At 51.1% G+C, this 20,449-nt stretch overlaps 1 protein-coding gene across 2 annotated transcripts in view; it reads left to right on the top strand.

Annotated features, from left to right (window-relative positions):
• Window positions 1-1,671: 1,671 nt before the first annotated feature.
• SH2B3 (SH2B adaptor protein 3) overlaps window positions 1,672-20,449 on the top strand; it is a 47,597-nt gene continuing 28,819 nt past the window's right edge. For both annotated transcript variants that reach the window (XM_012809067.2, XM_023516876.1), the window contains exons 1-2: window positions 1,672-2,027; window positions 13,966-14,754. In XM_012809067.2, the coding sequence (XP_012664521.2) occupies window positions 13,993-14,754 (762 nt within the window). In that variant the 5' untranslated portion in view covers window positions 1,672-2,027; window positions 13,966-13,992. The remainder of the gene's footprint in view (window positions 2,028-13,965; window positions 14,755-20,449) is intronic.

Raw genomic sequence — 20,449 nt, 5'->3', positions numbered from 1 at the left:
AAGTGTCCTTCCTGGGCACCCTTTCCACTCTCCATCTCATAACTATTTTGTCATTTCCATAGTTAATCCATGTATGTATTTGTGCTCCCTGTCCCCTCACAAGAATGTCAGCTCCATGAGGGTGGGGATGTTTGTCTGTTTGGTTCACTGCTGTGTCTCTAGCATGGAGAAGCATGCGAGAGTGTTGATATCTATTTGTAGCGAGCACATTTTTGGAGTGGTGCTTGTGGCTCAGTGGGTAGGGTGCCGGCCCCATATACCAAGAGTGGTCGGTTTGAACCCAGCCCTGGCAAAACTGAAACAACAGAAAAAAATAGCCTGGTGGGTGCCTGTAGTCCCAGCTACCCTGGAGGCTGAGGCAAGAGAATTGCCTAAGCCCAGGAGTTGGAGGTTGCTGTGAGCTGTGACGCTGTCTCAAAAAAAAAAAAAAAAAAAAGCATTTTTTGTTTTTTCAATGGCATTGGACTACAGAGATGCTACAGCAGACCAGCTCCCTTCCCCCATCTCCCCCAAAGGTGGAAATCCCCATCTTCTGGGGAACCCCTTCCTATAGTTCCTAGCCTAGGACTCAAGGCCTGTTTGTTTAACACACACTCTGGTAACACTACTTTGATCCTCATTTGATCCTCATAGCAACCTGATGGGGTGGGCATACTTATTCTTTTATTTTATAGATGAGGAAATGGAGGTATGGAGGGGGAAGAGTGGAATAAAGCAACAAGCTGTAGGGGAAAGAGTGGCCCCTCTAAGCTTGGGGCGTGGGCGACTTGTTTCCTGAGGAGAGAGAAGGGCAGATATTCCTGTCTCTCCTCCCTCCCTTGTGTTGGAGGAAAGGCCAGCTGAGTATGTGCCCCACTCCAGACTACCGGGGACCCCACCGTCAATATCACCCCCCCATCAGGCCCAAAGTAAAAGATAAGATATCCGAGGGCGAATGGAGTGGTGGACGCAAAAGATACAGGAGCCAGCGGTCCAAGAGAGCTTTCCTGGAGAAAAATGAACAAGTGGCCAGATAGAAGCTGGTCAATATGGTCCTGGGCTGTGCCAAAAGCAGAGCTAAGAATGGTGGCACAATCCAAACCGGGGATAGGAGCCATGGCGAGTGGGCTCAGCAGAGTCGAGGATAGTCAGGGCCGGGCGGGGTTGGGCTCCCTCCCTGGACGATGATGAAAGTCAAGGTCACTATTGCGCTGACCCGCACGGCGGGAGCAGATAAGGCCCCGCAGGGGGTAGGCAAGGAGAGAATGCTGGTCTAGGCTTGGCTGGTAGGCCCCGCCTCTTCGTAGGGCCCCGCCCCCGAAGCGCCGAGGCACCCTGTAGCCTGCGGGCTTTGGGTGGGTGGGACTAAAGTTGACTCGCCTTCAGTCCCCTGCTTTCTCTTCTTTAGGCTGCTTGAAGCGAAATCTGGGGGCGAGTGGTAGGCCTGACTTGATAAGGCACCGCTTCTCGCCGGACTCAAGCCTGGAGACCCCGGACCCGCAAACAACTGAGGAGCAACGGTGATGGGCGGGGCCAGGTCAAGCCACACCTCCAGGACCTTCCTCCTCTCGCTGAATCTCCGACTCGCGGGCGAACGGGGGCGTGGTTCCCCATGGCCCCGCCCCGGCTCCGCCCCAGCCCCGGCCGCCCTCCTCCGCCCGGCAGCGCTCTCACAGTAGTCGGTTCCTCTTTACATAACGGCGCGGGGCGGTATGGGCTCGGGCCACCCCCTCCGCCCGGCCGCCCGCCCGGACTGTCGCGGCCCGCGGTGGCGACGGCGGCGGCAGCAAAGTTTCCCCGGTGTCGGCCCGGGGGCGCATCCTCCCGTAACTGTCAAGCGCTGGCGGCGGAAATGATGAGGCGCTGGCCATTTTCCGAGCCTGGGTTTCCTGCCTGAGCCCCGCTCGAGCTAGCGAACCGCGAGCGAGGAGCCGCCGCGCGGGAGAGGACGCGCCCGGGGCGGGGGCGCGCCCGCCCCCTCGGGATTTCGGGGGGCCGGGGGCGCGCGACGCCATGGGCCGGCCGGGCCCGGACCCCCTCTCTCTCAGGTAAGCCCGCCTGTGCCAGCGCTCCCCTCCTCTGGGACTGGGAGGGCTTTAATGGGGGAAGAGGAGGCCCCGTGTTCAGTTCTGTCTAGTCTCTGCGCACCCCCACCGCAGCCCAAAATGTTGTCCTGCAGCTAACTCTGATGGAGGTGTTCCAGGTGACCATTCCCCAGCGCCTGCGACAGCCACCATCCAACATCCCCACCCACACACGTGTTGGGAATATAACGGGGGTAACTGAGGCAATGAGAGGCTGAGAGGGCATAGCTAACATCATCACTCCTGTCCCCGCTACAGCAGCCTGGCCAGTCACGGGCAGCAGTCCCTTCAACTTGTGCGTGGTGAGGAGTCAGGGGTCATCCTTTGGTACCTTGAAAGTGAAAGTAGTCAAACTGAGGTTGTGAGATGAGTGAACCCTTGCAAGGGGGGAGCGAAGGGGGAGCCTGTGCCGGTCCGTCCCCACCCGCCCATTCCAGGCCATGTGGTTCACAGGGTAGCGCCTGATCCAGGGAGTCCCTCTCCCCACTCATTGCATTGCAAGGTGGGTTGGGCCGTGCACCCACATGCCACTGAATTTGGTGTTCACTTAGGGGTCCTAGAGCCTGGGTATTTTTGTAATGATATTCTCACACCACTGTTTAGCCCAGGGTTCTTGGGGTTCCCCCCCCAAAAAAAGAAAATGTCTGGAAGGGATGTTGGTCCTATAGGTCAGCACAGTTGGGAGGGTATTTCAGAGGCTTCTAATGCCTGGTGCAGAAATCCCCTCTCTTCCCTCCCTCTGACCAGGAGAGCTTTTTCTCTTTGTGTGTGTGTGTGTGTGTGTGTGTGTGGTGCATTTGAGGAACTGGGGAGGGGGGCCTGCCTGTTTGTCCTGCTTCTTTTTTTTTTTTTAGTTTCCTCATTCTCCTGTTTCTCTTCCCCATTCCTGGCCACGATGATGTAGGTGAGGAGGTCACTGCCTGCAGCTGGAGACCTCCAGGGAGGGGCACCCCCCCAGGCTAGCTGAGTGGGAGGAAGTGAAATCCGGTGGCGGTGGCGGGTGGAGGCTTCAGAGTAGGGGGCCTGGTAAGGCGACGTCTGTAGAGCCAAGGTCTAGCTTTGGTGTCAGGAGGGGCTGAGATCTGACCCACACTCCATCACCTGGGTGATGATCATTGCCTAACACCCACTAGCTGCCAGGCCATCCTGTCTCCATATTTACATACAGTCTGGCCTTAAGGCCCTGCCAGGGCAGTGGGGCACATGGGTCTCCAGGGATGGAGGCATAACTTGTATCTGGATTTCCCATTACTGACCTGGCTGCCAGAGCAGAAACAGCCCTGGAGACTTTGGGGGACCTAATAGAAGGCAAGCAGGCAGAGGCTACCTGGGCAGGCCAGGCTTAGGGGATGAGAGGCCAGGGCCTACTGGGGGAAGCTAGAAGGGTTTTTAGTATGTTTTCTGGAGCTTTTTCCCACAACCCCCCTCTGGGAGGGAAAATCCTTCTGAGCCAAAGGGTGAACATTCCTAGAACTTCTTTGAGTCCCCAAGGGCCACACAAGCAGCCGGCTGGGAAGGGGCTGGCCTGAAGCATCAGCAGCTGGGGTCTAAGGGACTTAGCAGTAGCAGAAGAGGGCTCTGGAGGCTGAGGCCCTGGAGCTGCTTCTGTCCAGCTAAGCGCATGGGACAGATGTCCCTCGTGAACCTCAGTAAAATGGAGTTATACAGGTTTGCAGAGGAGATTTAATGACCCAGTGTGTGAAAAGCACTTGCTACCTGGCACAGAGAAAAGGTTCAATTACAGGTGGTGGTGGTTTTGTCATTGGCATCGTTAGTGTTATTGTTAGTGGCTAAGGAACGTTCATTCATCAGTCTCCCTTGAGTACCTCCTGCACCTGCAGTACTGGAGTTTCCAGAATCTTTGGAAGGAGTCTGAAGACCTGGGTAGGATGAGGTGATGGCACTTCCTGGCTATAAAGCCTTGTGTAACTGCCTCTGCCTCAGTTTGCTCATCTGTCAAATAGGTGTGATAATAGTACCTACTTCTTAGGGCTACTGGAACGTAAATGAGTGAATTCCTAGTGTTCAGAATGGCTGGGTCAGGAGGAGACAAGTCATAACGATGGGGTGATTATCCTTTTTGCTATGGGTGTTTTTTTTTTTTTTAAGAGACAGTCTTACTTTGTCACCCTCAGTAGAGTGCCGTGGAGTCACAGCTCACAGCAACCTCCAGCTCCTGGGCTTAGGTGATTCTCCTTCACCTAAGGGAGGTGAAAGTGAAAGTAGCCTCCTGAGTAGCTGGGACTACAGGCACTCGCCACAATGCCCAGCTATTTTTTGTTGCAGTTTGGCTGGGGCCGGGCCTGAACCCACCACCCTCGGTACATGGGGCTGGCGCCCTACTCACTGAGCCACAGGCGCCGCCCTTTGCTATGGGTATTAACTCTGCTTGTTTTCCTTCCTTATCCTCCTTCCCCCAGTCCTCAAACCACCTTCTCTTAAAAACAGGACTTTCTAATACAAATCAGAACTCCAAATGTGGCAGCAGCTGGGTTGCCCAGCTGCCAGTCAGCCTGTGGGGCCCTTGGCTTTCTGGATCAGGCTGTGACATTCTCCATATGCTGCATGGCGCTTCCTCAAGGGTAGAAGCAGAGGAGAGCAGAGCTGGAGGCACTTGGTGGGACCTCCCAGCTGCCAATCCCAGGGCCACCTGTTCCTGGGGAGGGGACATAGGGTGCCCTCCCAGTCATGAGGGCTCAATGAAGTGGGTCTTGGCAGGGCCAAGAGCTGGGCCAATGCCACTCCCTTAGCTGACAAGGCCTTTAGGGCTTGGTTTATATATCCCTCATACGGGAGATATATCCCTTATACGGGATATATAAACCAGTTTTCTTTTTTTTATTTTTATTTATTTATTTATTTATTTTGAGATGGAGCCTCAAGCTGTTACCCTGGGTAGAGTGCCGTGACATCACAGCTCACAGCAACCTCCAACTCCTGGACTCAAGCGAGTCTCCTGCTTCCGCCTCCCAAGTAGCTGGGACCACAGGCTCCCGCCACAACGCCTGGCTATTTTTTTTTTTCCGGTTGCAGCCGTCGTTGTTTGGCGGGCCCGGGCTGGATTCGAACCCGCCAGCTCAGGTGTACATGGCTGGCACCTTAGCTGCTTGAGCCACAGGCGCCGAGCCTAAACCAGTTTTCTTGAAGGTCTCCCATTGCTATGAATTGGTGGGTTGGTGACTTAACTTTTCTGGGGCAATTAAATCAGCATCTGTGGAGCTTGATGAGAAGAGGTACATGAAGCACTCAGCGGTGGGCATGGGCTTCACTAATAGCAGAAGATATTATTATTCTTAAATTCCCATTCTTCCTAGTGGCAGCATTGGCTCTGGAGCCAAATCCAGGTTCTGTAGCTTCCAGGTGTGAAGTCTTAGGCAAGCTACCTGACTTCTCTGGGCCTTGCCTGCCCAACAGAAGCCAAGAGTTCTAGCTTCCAGAGTGGTGATGCAAAGTTTGAGCCTGGAACAGGGTAGGGACTTGAACTGTGTTGGCTATAATTTCTATGGCTATGTGACCTTGGCCTTGTCCCTTAGCCTCTCTGTACTACATATCTTTTCATCTAGGAAATGGGGGTATTAACAACTACCTGATAGGGTTGTTTTGAGAAGAGGCAGGTAAAGTGCCTGGCATGCAGTCAGTGCTCGATAAGTGCAAGCTATGGCTATTATTGCCCAAGAGGGGCTGGCACTTAATTGCCAGGTTTCCTAGGAAAACGGTCCCCAGGGGCCCCAGGGTGTTCATCATCTTCGAATGGGTGGGGCAGGAAGCTGCTTCCATCTGGCAGACAAGAGAGCCTGCCTCAGAGAGTCCAGAGGTATAGTGTGTGCGGCGTGTTCTCAAACAGACCCCTGTTCCCAGCTGCCTGCTTTCCTTGAGGAAACTGAGGCGGGAATGCTGTCCAGGGGAAGTGACTCAGCTGGGGTCACTTTCTGAGTCAGGCCTTATTAAACCCAGGAGCCCTATACCCCTGCTCCCCAGCTTCCGGGGGTTTGAGGTCCCTTGGGGGACTAGGCAGGTCCAAAGTCCTGGCATGTAGACCATGGCCACAGCTGGACACCCACTTAATTAGGTCCTGCCACCCAGATGACCAGTTCCTCTGTCAGGTCTCTGAGGTTCCACTGGCCACAGTTGAATTGCCCAGCCCAGCATCCTTTCTCCCAGCAGGGGCAAAGGACACTTCCCCAGGGGAACAGGTCCTCCTGGCGTCTCTGGCCCTGCCCCAGCCGGAAACCCGGCAGCTGAGCAGATGGATGGAAGATTTTTCCTCCCACGCCACCCTGTCAGGGGTCGGCGAGGGGGGCCGGGCTGCGGGCTTCCTTGTGAGCCAGGCCTGGAGCCCCTGGGGGCCCACCCGGATGTGGCCCCCCCAGCTGGGGGGGCAGAGAGGGGGAGCCGGCTGCTGCCCAGGGTGTGTGTCCCCAGGGAGGCCTGGGAGGGAGGAAGTCTGTGCCCTGTTCGCTGGAGCTGACTCACACAGGGCCTGATGGGGGGCCCTGGCTGTGGGAGGCTGGGGACTGCAAATGCAGTGGGGGGGGGGGGTGGACACAAAAGAGGGTCTTTGACACAAGTCTGCCCTTTTAGAGCTCACAGTCTGGGGTCATCTCAAGGAGGAGAGGCCCAGAGAGGGTGCAGTGAGTAGAGGAGGTACACAGCAGCCAGAGGGCTTGAGCACAGCCCAAAGCCGCACAGTGAGAGGGTGCCCCCTAATTAGGGTCTCACCCTTCTTCTGCCTTCATCCCAGAAGCACTTAAAAGAAGCCACATCCTTGGGACAGGGAGGAGGGTGCTGCCCATTTAAGGAGAATGGTCCCTGGCTTTCCTTGACTCCTGCAGCTAAGTTGGGGTGGTGTCTGGAGTGTCAGACTAGGAGTGGAGGCGGAGGAACCCAGAGGACATTTCCTGTTCTGGCAGACTGTGCTGCTCTGATAAATGTCCCTTAGGTACTAGGTGACCCCAGAGAGGGTACATCAGGGCTATACTGGCTGCCCAGTGGCCTCCCCAGGGCTCCCAGCCCTCTAGTTCTCAGGGGCTTTCCTGCATCTGGCAGCGTGAATGTCATGAAAGGGCAGTGGCCACTCGCCAGGCCACTGGAATCCCCTCAGCTCTTTGGGCCTCTTTGGGCGCATAGGATCTGGGTTCCTAGAGCAGTTGATACCATTCGTGGGGAAGGCAGAAATGTTCCCCATGGCCTGGAGTCAACATGGAGGCCTCCTTGGAGATGGTATCCCTCTCTGAAAGTATGAGACTTCTTACCCGTTTCTGTGCACTGGGGCAAGGGAATATGGAGGCTCTGGACTGGCTCATGTTAATTTCATTTACCACAATTAAAAAGATCTTTTTCCGCATGTGGGCTTGACAATTAGAAGGGAAATGTTAGCTGCTCTGAATCATTATCCAAGGTGAGTGGATAGCAGAGAGGCTGATGAACCCCAATCTCTGGGATCATGGGCCAGAGGGGGCCCCACATCTCAGAGCCAGCTTCCCTGCTGCTCAAGCATGCCTATGATTTCTCACTAACTTGGTAGAGGCTCAAGGGTCCTTTAGGATGATGTGCTTAAATAGAGGAGCTCTAGACATGGGGCACCCCTTGCCAGGTCACCATGGCAGGTACTCTGGTAGACATAGTTGTGTTCTGAACTCGAGTCATGAAATACAGACCTGCCACCACCCCTAGCTGGTGGGCGTGGAGCTAGTTGCTTCCATGTGTTTGCTGTGGGGATTTGAGGTAGGGGTGGGGGCCAGGCAGAGAGCTTCCTGCTCTACAATGTTCTTGTCCTTCATATAGCTATGAGATTTGGGGAAATCCTGGAGACCTCTATAGCTGGGAATGTCCTTCCCCGGGAGTCCCTACTGAGCCGGTAGATGGGATATGAAGGCCCCTCTGTGTGGAAGGTGGTTCATCTCTGGCTGACCAGGCTCCCAGAAGTTCTGGTGGCTGGGATAGAAGTGCCCCAAAGATCCTTGCTTCTTATCCCCTGCTGTCTAACCCTAGGAGCTCCTGGGTGATGAATAATTGCTCCCTGCCCTGAGCTTGTCAGCCTGTGATGCCAGGGATGTCATGATCTGATCAGTTGTTTACCTGTACCTGGCTCATAGTAAGTGCTCAATAAATGCTACTGCCTGTGCCAGTGTCTGAGAGGAGACCACTGTCCTATGGCCTGCCTGCCCTCCTGGCCAGAAAACCTCCCTGGTACAGTCTCCTTAATGGCTTGGGCTGCAGTTGATGGCTCTGGCTGGTGACTTCCTGCCTAGAGCAGCCGCCTCTCCCTTGAGAAAGCCTTATGTTTGGGTTCCCATGATGCCCCTGCCCAGCCCATGAGGCAGGCTCTCCCTTAAGCTTCTCATGGTGGGCAGGCTGACTCTCGAGCTGCCATACTCTTCTAACAAGAATGGTAATAAAAAAGCAGCAGCCACTCATTTAAGCTCCATGCCAAACATGGACAGGAAAAGGACATCAGCTTATTTTATAGATGACCATGCTGAAGTTCAGAGAGGGAAGCCCCCTCTTCTGCATCACATGTAAACAAGGGACAGAAGCAAGATGTGAACCTGGGTTCACTCAGTAGCTCCAGAAGTCATCTGAGGGACGTGGCTCAGTGTGTTTTCTTAAGAGTCTTTCTCTCACCTTCACTGGCAGTCCAAAGAGTTGCATTCATGGCTCCAGACACTGTTGTCAGCTTGCCTTGTCCAACCCCAGGGGTTCATTAGTTCACATGACTAATAACTTTTGGAGCACCTACCCTGAGCAGCCCTGAGGAGTCGGCAGGAACAAATTGGCCTCTCGACCCTAAGAATGCACACTGCAGGGTGGGGGAGATGGATGCTAAGCAGTATTACTGTTGTTTAGCAGTCGAGCAGGGATCTAATCCTAGCTCCATCCCTCACCTGCTGTGTGACCCTGGAAAGCCACTCCCCCCACACCTCAGTTTTTCCTATCTATAAAATGGGCATAATGATGGGCCTTCTCTAGTGGGGGCTAGAAGAGAGACTATGTGTTTAGCACAGAGCAGCACAGAGAGAAGCTGAGGTAGTATCATTGTTATCATTTTCTTTTCTTATTTTCTTTTTCCTTTGAGACAGAGTTTCACTTTGGTAGAGTGCTGTGGCATAACAGCTCATAGCAACCTCCAGCTCTTGGGCTTAGGCAATTCTCTTGCCTCAGCCTGTAGCTGGGACTACAGGTGCCTGCCACAATGCCCTGCTATTTTTTGTTGAGTTTGGCTGGGGCCAGGTTTGAACCTGCCACCCTCTGTATATGGGGCCAGTGCCCTACTCACTGAGCCCCAGGCAACACCCTTGTTTTTTTATTTTCACCTTATGACTGTTTTCCTGACCACTTGGTAGGGTTGGGACTTGGGCAGAACTGCTAATGACTCCTGACTCAAACAGGAACTGAATGAGACCTTTGCATTTCCTCTCATTCATTCAATAAACATCCAGGTGACACTGGGAAGAGGAGCCCTGGTGTGGATTTGGGCACTGATCAGGCTTTTGGGAGGTTCTCACAAACCATGGGACGTCTCAGTTTTTCCATCTATTTTTTTTTTTAATTATTTTTTAATTTTTTTTTTTGAGACAGAGCCTCAAACTGTCCCCCTGGGTAGAATGCTGTGGCATCACAACTCACAGCAACCTCCAACTCCTGGGCTTACTCGAGTCTCCTGCCTCCACCTCCCAAGTAGCTGTGACCACAGGCGCCCACCACATCGCCTGGCTGGTTTTTTTTTTTTTTTTTGGTTGCAGCCATCATTGTTGTTTGGCGGGCCCGGGCTGGATTCAAACCCACCACCTTAGGTGTATGCGGCTGGCGCCTTAACCACTTGAGCCACAGGTGCTGAGCCAGTTTTTCCATCTTTAAAATAGAGCAATAATTGGACCTACCTCCTAGGGCTCTTGTAAAGAGCTTGGCAGAGTTAATGTTTTATAAAAATGGTTAGGAAAAGGTCTGTTGTATAGGGAACACTCATTAAATGTTGTTGTTCCTATGGAGGATTTGAGAGCATGACACAGAGAGGTGGGTCCTAGCTGAGGCCTGGTCAGAGAAAGAGCTTAGAGTGGACAGCTGTTCTGAGGTTTGACCCTGCAGTTAGGCCTCAAGACTCTGTTATAGGGGCTAGACAGGCACAGGTGTTCCAGGCAAAGGACAGAGACTCAGGGTGCCCAAAAGGTGAGTTGGCCCCAGGTGGAGGTGGTAGTTGGTTGATGCTGGTGCCATGTGTAGGCCAGAAGAGCCAGAGGCCACAAATCTAGTTAATCTCTTGCTTTCATTTGTTCACTCATTCGATGTTTATTGAGCTTGGGCTGTATACTAGGAACTAGAGATGGGGCAGGGAATGTACCTGTACCTGGTGGGGAGATAACTGAGCAATAGTGTGTGGCCAGTATGTGGAAGGACAAGTTCGGGCCTCCACATAGTTGGGGAGTTCAGGGAAGGTTTCTCTGATGTGCAGCTGGAAGCAGGCAGAATAGACAGGGCAGAGGGAATGGCTTGTGCCAACACCCAGGGATAGCACATGGCTGGGGGCAGATCACATGGACTGTATAGATGGGGCAGTAGCCTGGGTCTGGAATTGGAGCTCTCTAGGCCCCCCTAAGCCAAGAGGCAGTGACTGCCTTTCTTGCATCAAGGAGAGAAGTAGGGGACTTCAGGGTTGACCCAGGACTGGTGTCTGTGAGGGGTATCAGGCCCACCCCTTTCAGCCTCAGGAAGTGCATGGTGGCTAAGGGCAGATGTGACCCTTCCCCCTCTCCTTCTGCCTGACAGTCTTTACTGACTATTTACTTTGTGTAAACCACCTACCCTGTACAACTTCTAAAGACCCTGTGATGTGCAAAAATGACTGTGTGCTGGAGGATACTCCCAACAAGGGCAGAGACACCTACTTACACTGTTTCTAGGGTCTCCTGCTACTTTTAACTGTAGGATCTCCACCCTGGCCTGGAAGTGGCAGGGGCAGCCCCTCATTGCTGCTGTCCTTTAGGTGTGCCCAGTGTGACCTGCCATGACAAAGGGGGAGATGCCTGTGGAGTGGCATGTGGCAGAAGAAACTTCATTTCTGGGTTCAGATCACTCATCTTGGGCCCCCTGTTGAGGATTCCTTAGAAGCATTTTACAGGGTGGATACCATGCTGTCAGCTGCTTGACAGAAGAGGAAATGGAGGTTCAGAGAGGCCCAGTCAGATGTCAGGCCAATGAATTTGTGGCCTCCTTTGTAACATGAGCCCCAGGAAAGCAGAGGTTTTTGTCTTGTTCATTATTGTACCCCCAGGGCCTAGCAAGGTGCCTGGCACACAGTAAACCTCCAATGATGTTTGGGAGGGAGGGGTAAGTTAGGGAGTAGATAGAGGTGGCATTTGCCCCCACACCTCTCTGCAACCTATGTTCCTGCTGCCCCTGTTCATGAGGGACAGTCACTGGAGTGGCACTGTTTGTTCTGGGTGGATTCAGTAAGGATCTCTGTGTGCCCTTGTGCTCCAGTGGGGAGACTTTCTCATTCCCCCATCCTGAAGAGCAGGTATGGATGCATGGTTGCCAGCAGGGCCCAGGCCCAGCCAGGCTTAAGAGGAAGAAAGGGATAGTACTGATGGTTGACTACAGAGTGGGGCTTAGTGTCATTTTGATTGTCTTGACCCTTAGGTAAGGTCCTCCAGCCATGGGAAGATGAAGGGAGCCTTCCCCTTTTTTTTGAGACAGAGCCTCAAGCTGTCCCCCTGGGTAGAGTGCCATGGCTTCACTGCTCACAGCAACCTCCAACTCCTGGGCTCAAGCGAGTCTCCTGCCTCAGCCTCCCACGTAGCTGGGACCACAGGCGCCCGCCACAACGCCCGGCTATTTTTTTTTTTTTTTTTGGTTGCAGCCATTATTGTTGTTTAGCGGGTTCGGGCTGGATTCGAACCTGTCACTTTAGGTGTATGTGGCTGGTGTCTTAGCCACTTGAGCCACAGGCGCCGAGCCAGAGCCCCCTTTAAGATGGCAAGCATCTACCTGTCCCAGAGCAGGAAATACCTTTGTATCCCTGTGAGTCTTGTTAGTTTATTTCTCTTATTTGTTGTTTTATGTTTTTGTAGACACCAATAGCATACTTTTATTGTAACAGTGAAATAACAGTAATAGCAGCTAGCCTGTATTAAGCTTTTCCTAGCTTTTAAGGCCTTTACATTTCTTAACTCCATTAAACCTATGAACATTCCTATGAAGTAGGTCACTGTCATGGTCACTGTTTTATAGATGGGAAACTAAATCAGAGAGAAATCAAGTAAGGTCACACAACTAGTAAGTGCCAGTGGTGCTGGGATTTGAACTCAGGCTCCAAAATCTGTACTGTTAACTCTGTTTCCTAGAGATAAGTAGTAATAATCTTCCCCCTCCCAACCCTTCTCTTCCCCTCACCCCAATTCTGGTTCCTCCCAGTGGTCACCACTGTTTCAGAATGGGTTGCTTCTGCAAGACCTTTTAATTTTTATTTGTTCTTTTTTATTTTGTTTTGTTTTTGAGACAGAGCCTCACCTTGTTGCCCTTGGTAGAGTGCTGTGGAGTCGGCTCACAGCAACCTCAAACTCTTGGGCTCAAGTGATTCTCTTGCCTCTCCCTGCCTCCCAAGTAGCTGGGACTACAGGCGCCTGCCACAGCACTTGGCTAGTTTTTCCATACCTACTCTCACTCTGGCTTAGGCTGGTCTCCAGCTCAGGCAGTCCACCACCTCAACCTCCCAGAGTGCTTGGATTATGGGCGTGAGCTACCCTGCCCAGCCTCAGACCTTTTAATTTTTACATATAAAAGTTGGTAGTTCAGGCTCAGTGCCTGTGGCTCAAGTGGCTAAGGCGCTAGCCACATACACCAGTGCTGGCAGGTTCAAATCCAGCCTGGGCCTGCCAAACAACAATGACAACTACAACCAAAACATAGCTGGGGGTTGTGCTGGGTGTCTGTGGTCCCAGTTACCTGGGAGGCTGAGGCAAGAGAATTGCTTAAGCCCAGGAATTGGAGGTTGCTGTGAGCTGTGATGCCACAGCACTCTACCCAGGGTGATAGCTTGAGGCTCTGTCTCAAAAAAAAAAAAAGTTGGTAGTTCTGCTTTATGTACCGTGTTTCCCCAAAAATAAAACCTACCCAAAAAATAAAAATAAGCCCTAGCAGGATTTCTATGTATTTGTTAAGTATAAGCCCTACCCAGATAATGAGACCTAGTGATGGGCATGGCTATGCAGATACGCCATGCATTTTGGCATGGAGAGGAGGAAGATAGCCCCTGAAAATAAGCCCTAGTGTGTCTTCTTGAGAAAAAAATAAATATAAGACAGTGTCTTGTTTTCCAGGAAACATGGTATGTGTTTATGTAAATAGCATTGTACAATTTGTAATCTATGTTTTGGTTTTTTTTTTTTCTTCTTTTTTTTTTTTTTTGCTTAATGGCATGTTTTAGAGTTCTTTTGGAGGTGTTGGAAAAGATCTTCTTCATCCTTTCCAACTGCTGCAGAATATTTCAGCCTGTAGACATACCACAGTGTATTTCATTAGTCTTCAGTTGGACTAGATGGACAGTTTATAATTTTTCCCTATCATAAACCTTTTGGCAGGAAATGTCTAGCAGGCAATTGTCCTGTATATGCCTCACTGTGTATACAATCAAGTATTTCTCTTGAATATTTAGAAGTGGGATTACTGGGTTTAAAACTGATTCTACTAAATTGTCTTCCAAAAAGCCTGTATTCCTTCACAGAACTTGCACCATTGTTGGGGAGTGCTCATTTCACTGCATCTTCACCAGTACTTGGTATTATCGTCCTTTTTTATTTTTGCTGTTGTCCTGGGTGAACAGGTTGGCTTCTGGGGCTGGTTTGGAGTAGTCATTTCATGCCTTTCTGCTCACTCCTTTATTGTTCACCCCCTACGTGTCTTTCAGCTTGGCCGCCCCACCTCGGTCTCCACCATGAATGGGCCAACCCTGCAGCCGTCCTCAGCCTCCTCAGGCTCCCTGGCTGCAGCCGCAGCCTCCTCATCCCCCCGGGGCTGGAGTGAGTTCTGCGAGCTGCACGCCGTGGCCACGGCCCGGGAGCTGGCCCGACAGTACTGGCTCTTCGCCCGTGAGCACCCGCACCACGCGCCACTGCGCGCCGAGCTCGTGTCGCTGCAATTCACCGACCTCTTTCAGCGCTATTTCTGCCGTGAGGTGCGTGAGGGCCGGGCGCCAGGGCCACCAGGACCCCGGGCGACACTGGCGCGTGACTACCGGGAGACCCGTGGAACCCCGGCCAAGGCCGAGGTGCCCCCAGTCGAGACGGGCCCCCCCGCCCCCGCCCTCACCCTACCCAAGGCCCGCAGTTCCGAAGAGCTGGCCCTGCAGCGCCTGCCAGGTTCCTACTCCTTCCAGCACTTTCGCCGTAGCCTTCGCCACATCTTCCGCCGCCGGTCTGCCGGGGAGCTGCCTGCGGCCACTGCCGCTGGTGCTGCTGGGGAGGCAGGTGAGGCCCCGAGTAGGCCCAGCCTGGCTAAGAAGCTTCTGCCCTGGAGTCTGGCTCGAGAGCCACCACCTGAGGCCCTGAAAGAGGGGGTGCTGCGGTATAGCCTGGCCGATGAGGCCTCCATGGACAGCGGGGCACGCTGGCAACGTGGGAGGCTGGTGCTGCGCAGGGCCCCAGGCCCCGACAGCGGAGGCCCTGACCGCGTGTTGGAGCTCTTCGACCCACCCAAGGTAAGCCCTGCTGGTTTAGCATGTCATTCATTGAGTTGAGAGCAGGGACGTGAGGATCGGTGAAAATTTTCCTGCTGGTAGCAGCAAAGTGCCCAGAGAGAAGTATGCTCCTTTAAAAATGAACTTCGGACTCACCGTAGCACAGTGGTTATGGCGCCAGCCACATACACCAAGGGTGGTGCGTTGGAATTCCGCCTGGGTCAGCTAAACAATGGCAACTGCAACAAAAAATAGCCAGGCATGTATTGGGCGCCTGTAGTCCCAGCTACTTGGGAGGCTGAGGCAAGAGAATCGCTTATGCCCAAGAGTTTGAGGTTGCTGTGAGTTATATATAACAGCACTCTACCAGGAGCAACATAGTGAGACTCTGTCTCAAAAATAAATAAATAAATAAAAATGAACTTCGTATTTTAGAGTCATTTTAGATCTACAGTAAAGTTGCTAAGATACACAGTGCACCCAGCCTCACCTGTTATGCTACTCTGTACGGGTGACATAACTAAGGCTCCAGCACTAGTACCTTACTGTTAACTGAACTCCACAGTTTCTTTGGATTTTGCTAGCTTTTCTCTAATGTTGTTTTTCTGTTCTGGCATGCCACCCAGAATACCATGTTAGATAGTTATGTCTCCTCAGATGCCAATTGGTTAGGACAGTTCTGTTTTTGATGGCTTTGAAGGTTTTGAGGATTATCATTCAAGAATTTTGTAGAATGTATAGGGACATCTCTTTTGATTCATATTTGAGTGTCATTGGGCTGGTTGTGGCAGGTTGGTCCAAGGTCTTTGAAAACCCTGACTCAGATTGACTTTGACAAATAGGTGTTTTATTTCTACAGGGTTCACAACAGGCATAGAATTTCTTTGCACCTCTCATGCATTGTTGAGGTTTTATCTTCCAAGTTTTTTTTAAAACACACAGCTTAACACACCTTCACAACCAGATTAATTCCCATTGTGCAGTTGGAGAGCTGAGAGTCACTGTGCTCTGCAACTCTCTTGGAGTTGAGAAGACTGTGTGGCTCTTATTTAATTCCTTTCTCTTTTTCTAGGGCCTATTATGTGCTAAGATCTTGCTCTAGCAAGAGCAAAACAGCTGTAATCTCAGCCCTGAGAAGTTCTTGGTGGGATGAAGGAGCCGTACAGTTAAGTTCATTTGGTCAGCTGATATTTTTGAGCACCTCCTATGTGCCAGACATGTGCTGAGTCCTGGAAGAGCTGGCATTTTTTTTTTTTTTTTTTGAGACAGGAGCCTCAAGCTGTCCCCCCGGGTAGAGTGCTGTAGCATCACAGCTCACAGCAACCTCCAACTCCTGGGCTCAAGCGAGTCTCCTGCCTCAGCCTCCCGAGTAGCTGGGACCACAGGCGCCTACCACAATGCCTGGCTATTTTTTGGTTGCAGCCGTCATTGTTGTTTGGCGGGCTTGGGCTGGCCCAAACCTGCCACCTTGGGTGTACGTGGCTGGCGCCTTAGCCACTTGAGCCACAGGCGCCGAGCCAGAGCTGGCATTTTATTGAAGGCTGTTGAAGGAATAAACCCACAAATGAACATGGAATTAGGAGAAGCAATGGAGTCTTGAGGATAATTGACGGGCCCCAGTTTGGACTGGGAGTAAGGGGCTGTCAGAGAATACTCCTCCTGCATGTGAAGTAACCTTTTTAAAACTTTATTGTGGTGTAACATGCAAACTCTGAAGTGTGTGCATCTGAAGCTCTGTGAGTGTTTTCCATGTGTGTATACAGAACACCCAGAGGGCTTCTTGCCTCGTTTTTTTTTTTTTTTTGACAGAGTCTTGCTCTGTTGCTCAGGTGGAGTGCAGCCTTGAACTCTTGGAGTCAAGTAATCCTCCTGCCTCAGCCTTCTCAGTAGCTGGGACTACAGGCACCTGCCATCTTGTCTGGCTTAATTTTTGCTATTTTTAGTAGAGAAAGGGGTCACACTTTGCTCAGGGTGGCCCACTGGTTTGATTTCTGTTCTTTTTTTTTTTTCTTAAATTTTGTCCATTCACCCTGGGTGGAATGTTGTGGCTTACAGCTTACAGCAACCTCAGACTTCCTAGGCTCAAGTGATCTTCTTGCCTTAACCTCCCAAATAGCTGGGACTGTAGACACTCACCACACCTGCCTAGTTTTTTTCTTTTCAGTAGAGAAGGGGTCTCACTCTTGCTTAGGATGGTCTGGAACTCCTAAACCCAAGAAATCCTCTCACCTCAGCCTCCCAAAGTACTAGGATTATAAATGTGAGGCACCGCACCTGGTTGATTGCTATTCTTGAATGTCACATGAATGGAATCACACAGTCTTTTCTGTCTGGCTGCAGTGGCTGAGCATGTTTTAGAGATTCACCACATTCTTGCTTGTGTCAGTAATTTGTTTCCTTTGTTTGCTAAATAGTCTGCTGTTGTATTGATGTCCCAGGGTCCCACAATTGGTTTATACCATCTTCTGTTGAATATTTGTGTTGTTTCTATTTTGGGACTTTTATGAATATGCTATGTTATAAAATCTGCATCTAAGTCTTCATATAGACATATCCTTTCATTTCCCTTGGGTAGAATCCTAGAAATGGCACTGATAGGTCACATAGTAAATGCACATTTAGCTTTATAAGAGATTAGCTGAGTATAACAGGCCTGTAATCCTAGCACTATGGGATGATCATTTGAGGCCAGAAGTTTAAGACTAGCCCAGGCAATAGCGAGACTGTGTCTCTATTAAAAAAAAAAAAAAGATTTCAGCTCAGTGCCTGTGGCTCAAGTGGCTAAGGCGCCAGCCACATACACCTGAGCTGGCAGGTTCGAATCCAGCCCAGGTCTGCCAAACAACAATGATGGCTGCAACCAAAAAATAGCCAGGCGTTGTGGCGGGCGCCTGTAGTCCCAGCTACTTGGGAGGCAGAGGCAGGAGAATCACTTGAGCCCAGGAGTTGGAGGTTGCTGTGAGCTGTGATGCCGTAGCACTCTACCCAGGGCGACACCTTGGGGCTCTGTCTCAAAAAAAAAAAAAAAAGATTAGATAGTAGTGGTGGCATGTGCCTGTAGTCCCAGCTAGCTACTTGGGAGGCTGAGACAGGAGGACTGTTTGAGCCTAGGAGTTGAAATTGTAGTAAATGATGATGCCACTGTACTCTACCTTGGAAGACAGTGAGACCTGTCTCTTAAAAAAATGTGCATAGTGGCTCAGCGCCTGTGGCTCAAGTGGCTAAGGTGCCAGCCACATACACCTAAGGTGGCAGGTTCGAATTTAGCCCGGGCCCGCCAAAAAACGATGGCTGCAACCAAAAAATAGCCAGGCGTTGTAGTGGGCACCTGTGGTCCCAGCTACTTGGGAGGCTGAGACAAGAGACTCGCTTGAGCCCAGGAGTTGGAGGTTGCTATGAGCTGTAATGCCACAGCACTCTACCCAGGGGGACAGCTGGAGGCGCCTGTCTAAAAAAAAAAAAAAAATGTGCATAGTCAGCTGTGGTGACTCATGCCTATAATCCTAATACCTTGAGGGGTCGAGAACTGCTTGAATTCAGGAATTGGAGACCAGCCTGAGAAAGATCAGACCCTGTCCCTACTTGAAAAAAAAAGAAAGAAAGAAATAAAGGAAAAGAACCCCAGCAATGTGGCAGGTGCCTGTAGTCTCAGCTATTCAGGAGTTTGAGGCAGGAGGATCGCCTGAAGTTTTTGGGGGGGCTTGGTATGAGCTAGCCTGACACCATAGCACTCTAGCCTGGGCAACAGAGTAAGACTGTCTCTCAAATAAATAAATATACATTTAAATTGCCAACTTCCCAAGGAGGCTGCACCATTTTGTGTCTCTCATACTCTATGTTAGCAGAGTATGAGAGTTCCAGCACAACAGTCCCACATCTTTTCCAGCTTTGGTGCTGAGTATCCTTCTGGTAGGTGTGTACTGGTATCTCAACTGTGGCTTTAATTTGCATTCCCCAAGACTCACTGAGTTTAAGCACATTTTCATATGTTTATTGGGCATTGGATTTGTTCTTTTGTGAAGTGCCTATTTTTGTTTGTTGTTCTTTTTTTTTTTTTTAGACAGTCTCACTGTGTGGTCGAGTCCTCTGTAGAGTACTGTGGTGTTATAGCTCATAGCAACCTCCAACTCTTGAGTTCAAGCATTTCTCTTGCCTCAGCCTCCCAAGTAGCTAGCACTACAGCCCCCACTACAATGCCCGGTGATTTTTAGAGACAAGGTCTCGTTCTGGGTCAGGCTGGGCTCGGGCAATCATCCACCCACCTTGCCCTCCCAAGTGCTGGGATTACAGTAGCATAAGCCACCATGCCTGGCCATGTGTTTATTGTTTTGATTGAGCTGTCAGTCCTTATTGATTTCTAAGAGTTTTTATGTAATCTAGACACTTTCTTTGTATTGTAAATATCATTTCCTGCCTTTAAGAAGCAGCAGTTCTTTTTTTTGAGACAGAGCCTCAAGCTGTCCCCCTGGGTAGCGTGCCGTGGCATTACAGCTCACAGCAACCTCCAACTCCTGGGCTCAAGCGAGTCTCGCCACAACGCCCGGCTATTTTTTGGTTGCAGCCGTCATTGTTGTTTGGCGGGTCCGGGCTGGGGATTCCAACCCGCCACCTTGGGTGTATGTGGCTGGCGCCTTAGCCGGTTGAGCTATAGGCGCCGAGCCGAAGCAGCAGTTCTTAACTTTTTTTTCTTTGAGACAGAATCTTTGTCACCCTTGGTAGAGTGCTGTAGCGTCACAGCTAACAGCAACCTCAAACTCTTGGGCTTAAGCAATTCTCTTGCCTTAGCCTCCCAAGTAACTAGGACTACAGGTGCCCGCGACAATGCCTGGCTGTTTTATATAGAATTTTTTTTTTTTGAGACAGATTTTCACTTATTAACCCTCAGTAGAGCGCTGTGGTGTCTCAGCTCACAGCAACCACCAACTACTTGGGCTTAGGCGATTCTCCTGCCTTAGCCTCCTGAGTAGCTGGGACTACAAGCGCCCGCAAGAACTCCTGGCTATTTTTGTGGTGCAGTTTGGCTGGGGCTGGGTCTGAATCTGCCACCCTTGGCATATGGGGCTCGTGCCCCACCCACTGAGCCACAGGCGCCGCCCAGAAAAATTTTTTTTTTCTTTGCCTTTTGGCCGGGGCTGGGTTTGAACCTGCCACCTCTGGTATATGGGGCTAGCGTCCTGCTCCTTTGAGCCACAGGCACCACCCAATGCCCGGCTGGCTTTTTAGAGACAGGGGTCTTGCTCTGGTTCAGGCTGGTCTTGAACTTGTGAGCTCAGGTAATCCACCTACCTCAGCCTCCCAGAGTGCTAGGATTACAGGCGTGAAGCAGTTTTTAATTTTAATGAAGTCTGGTTTTCAGTTGCTTTCTTTTATTAGTGTCATTCATGTCTTGCTTAAGAAATCTTTGCCAACCCAGGGTCATGAAAATATTTTCTTTCTTTTTTTTTTTTTTTTTTTTCTTAGAAGCTTTATTGTCTGGGTTTCTACATTTTGGACTGTGAGCCCTTTGGACTTACATGTTTGTTGTGTATGGCATGAGGGAGTGGCCACAGCTCTTCTACACATGAGTACCAGCTTGTTCCTGCATCATTTGCTGAGTGATCATCTTTCCCTACCCTGTACTGCAATGCCACTTCACCCTAAAGCCAGTGTCTCTATGTTGGTCTGTTTTCTATTCTGTTCCATTGGCTCATGCGTCTCTTCTTTTTTTTTTTTTTTT

Source organism: Otolemur garnettii, unplaced genomic scaffold, assembly GCF_000181295.1.
Source record: "Otolemur garnettii isolate 467f Iridium unplaced genomic scaffold, OtoGar3 scaffold00099, whole genome shotgun sequence".
NCBI classification, from domain to species: domain Eukaryota; kingdom Metazoa; phylum Chordata; class Mammalia; order Primates; family Galagidae; genus Otolemur; species Otolemur garnettii.
The sequence above is the reverse complement of the archived record's forward strand: the minus strand, read 5'-3'. Positions and strand labels throughout refer to the sequence as shown.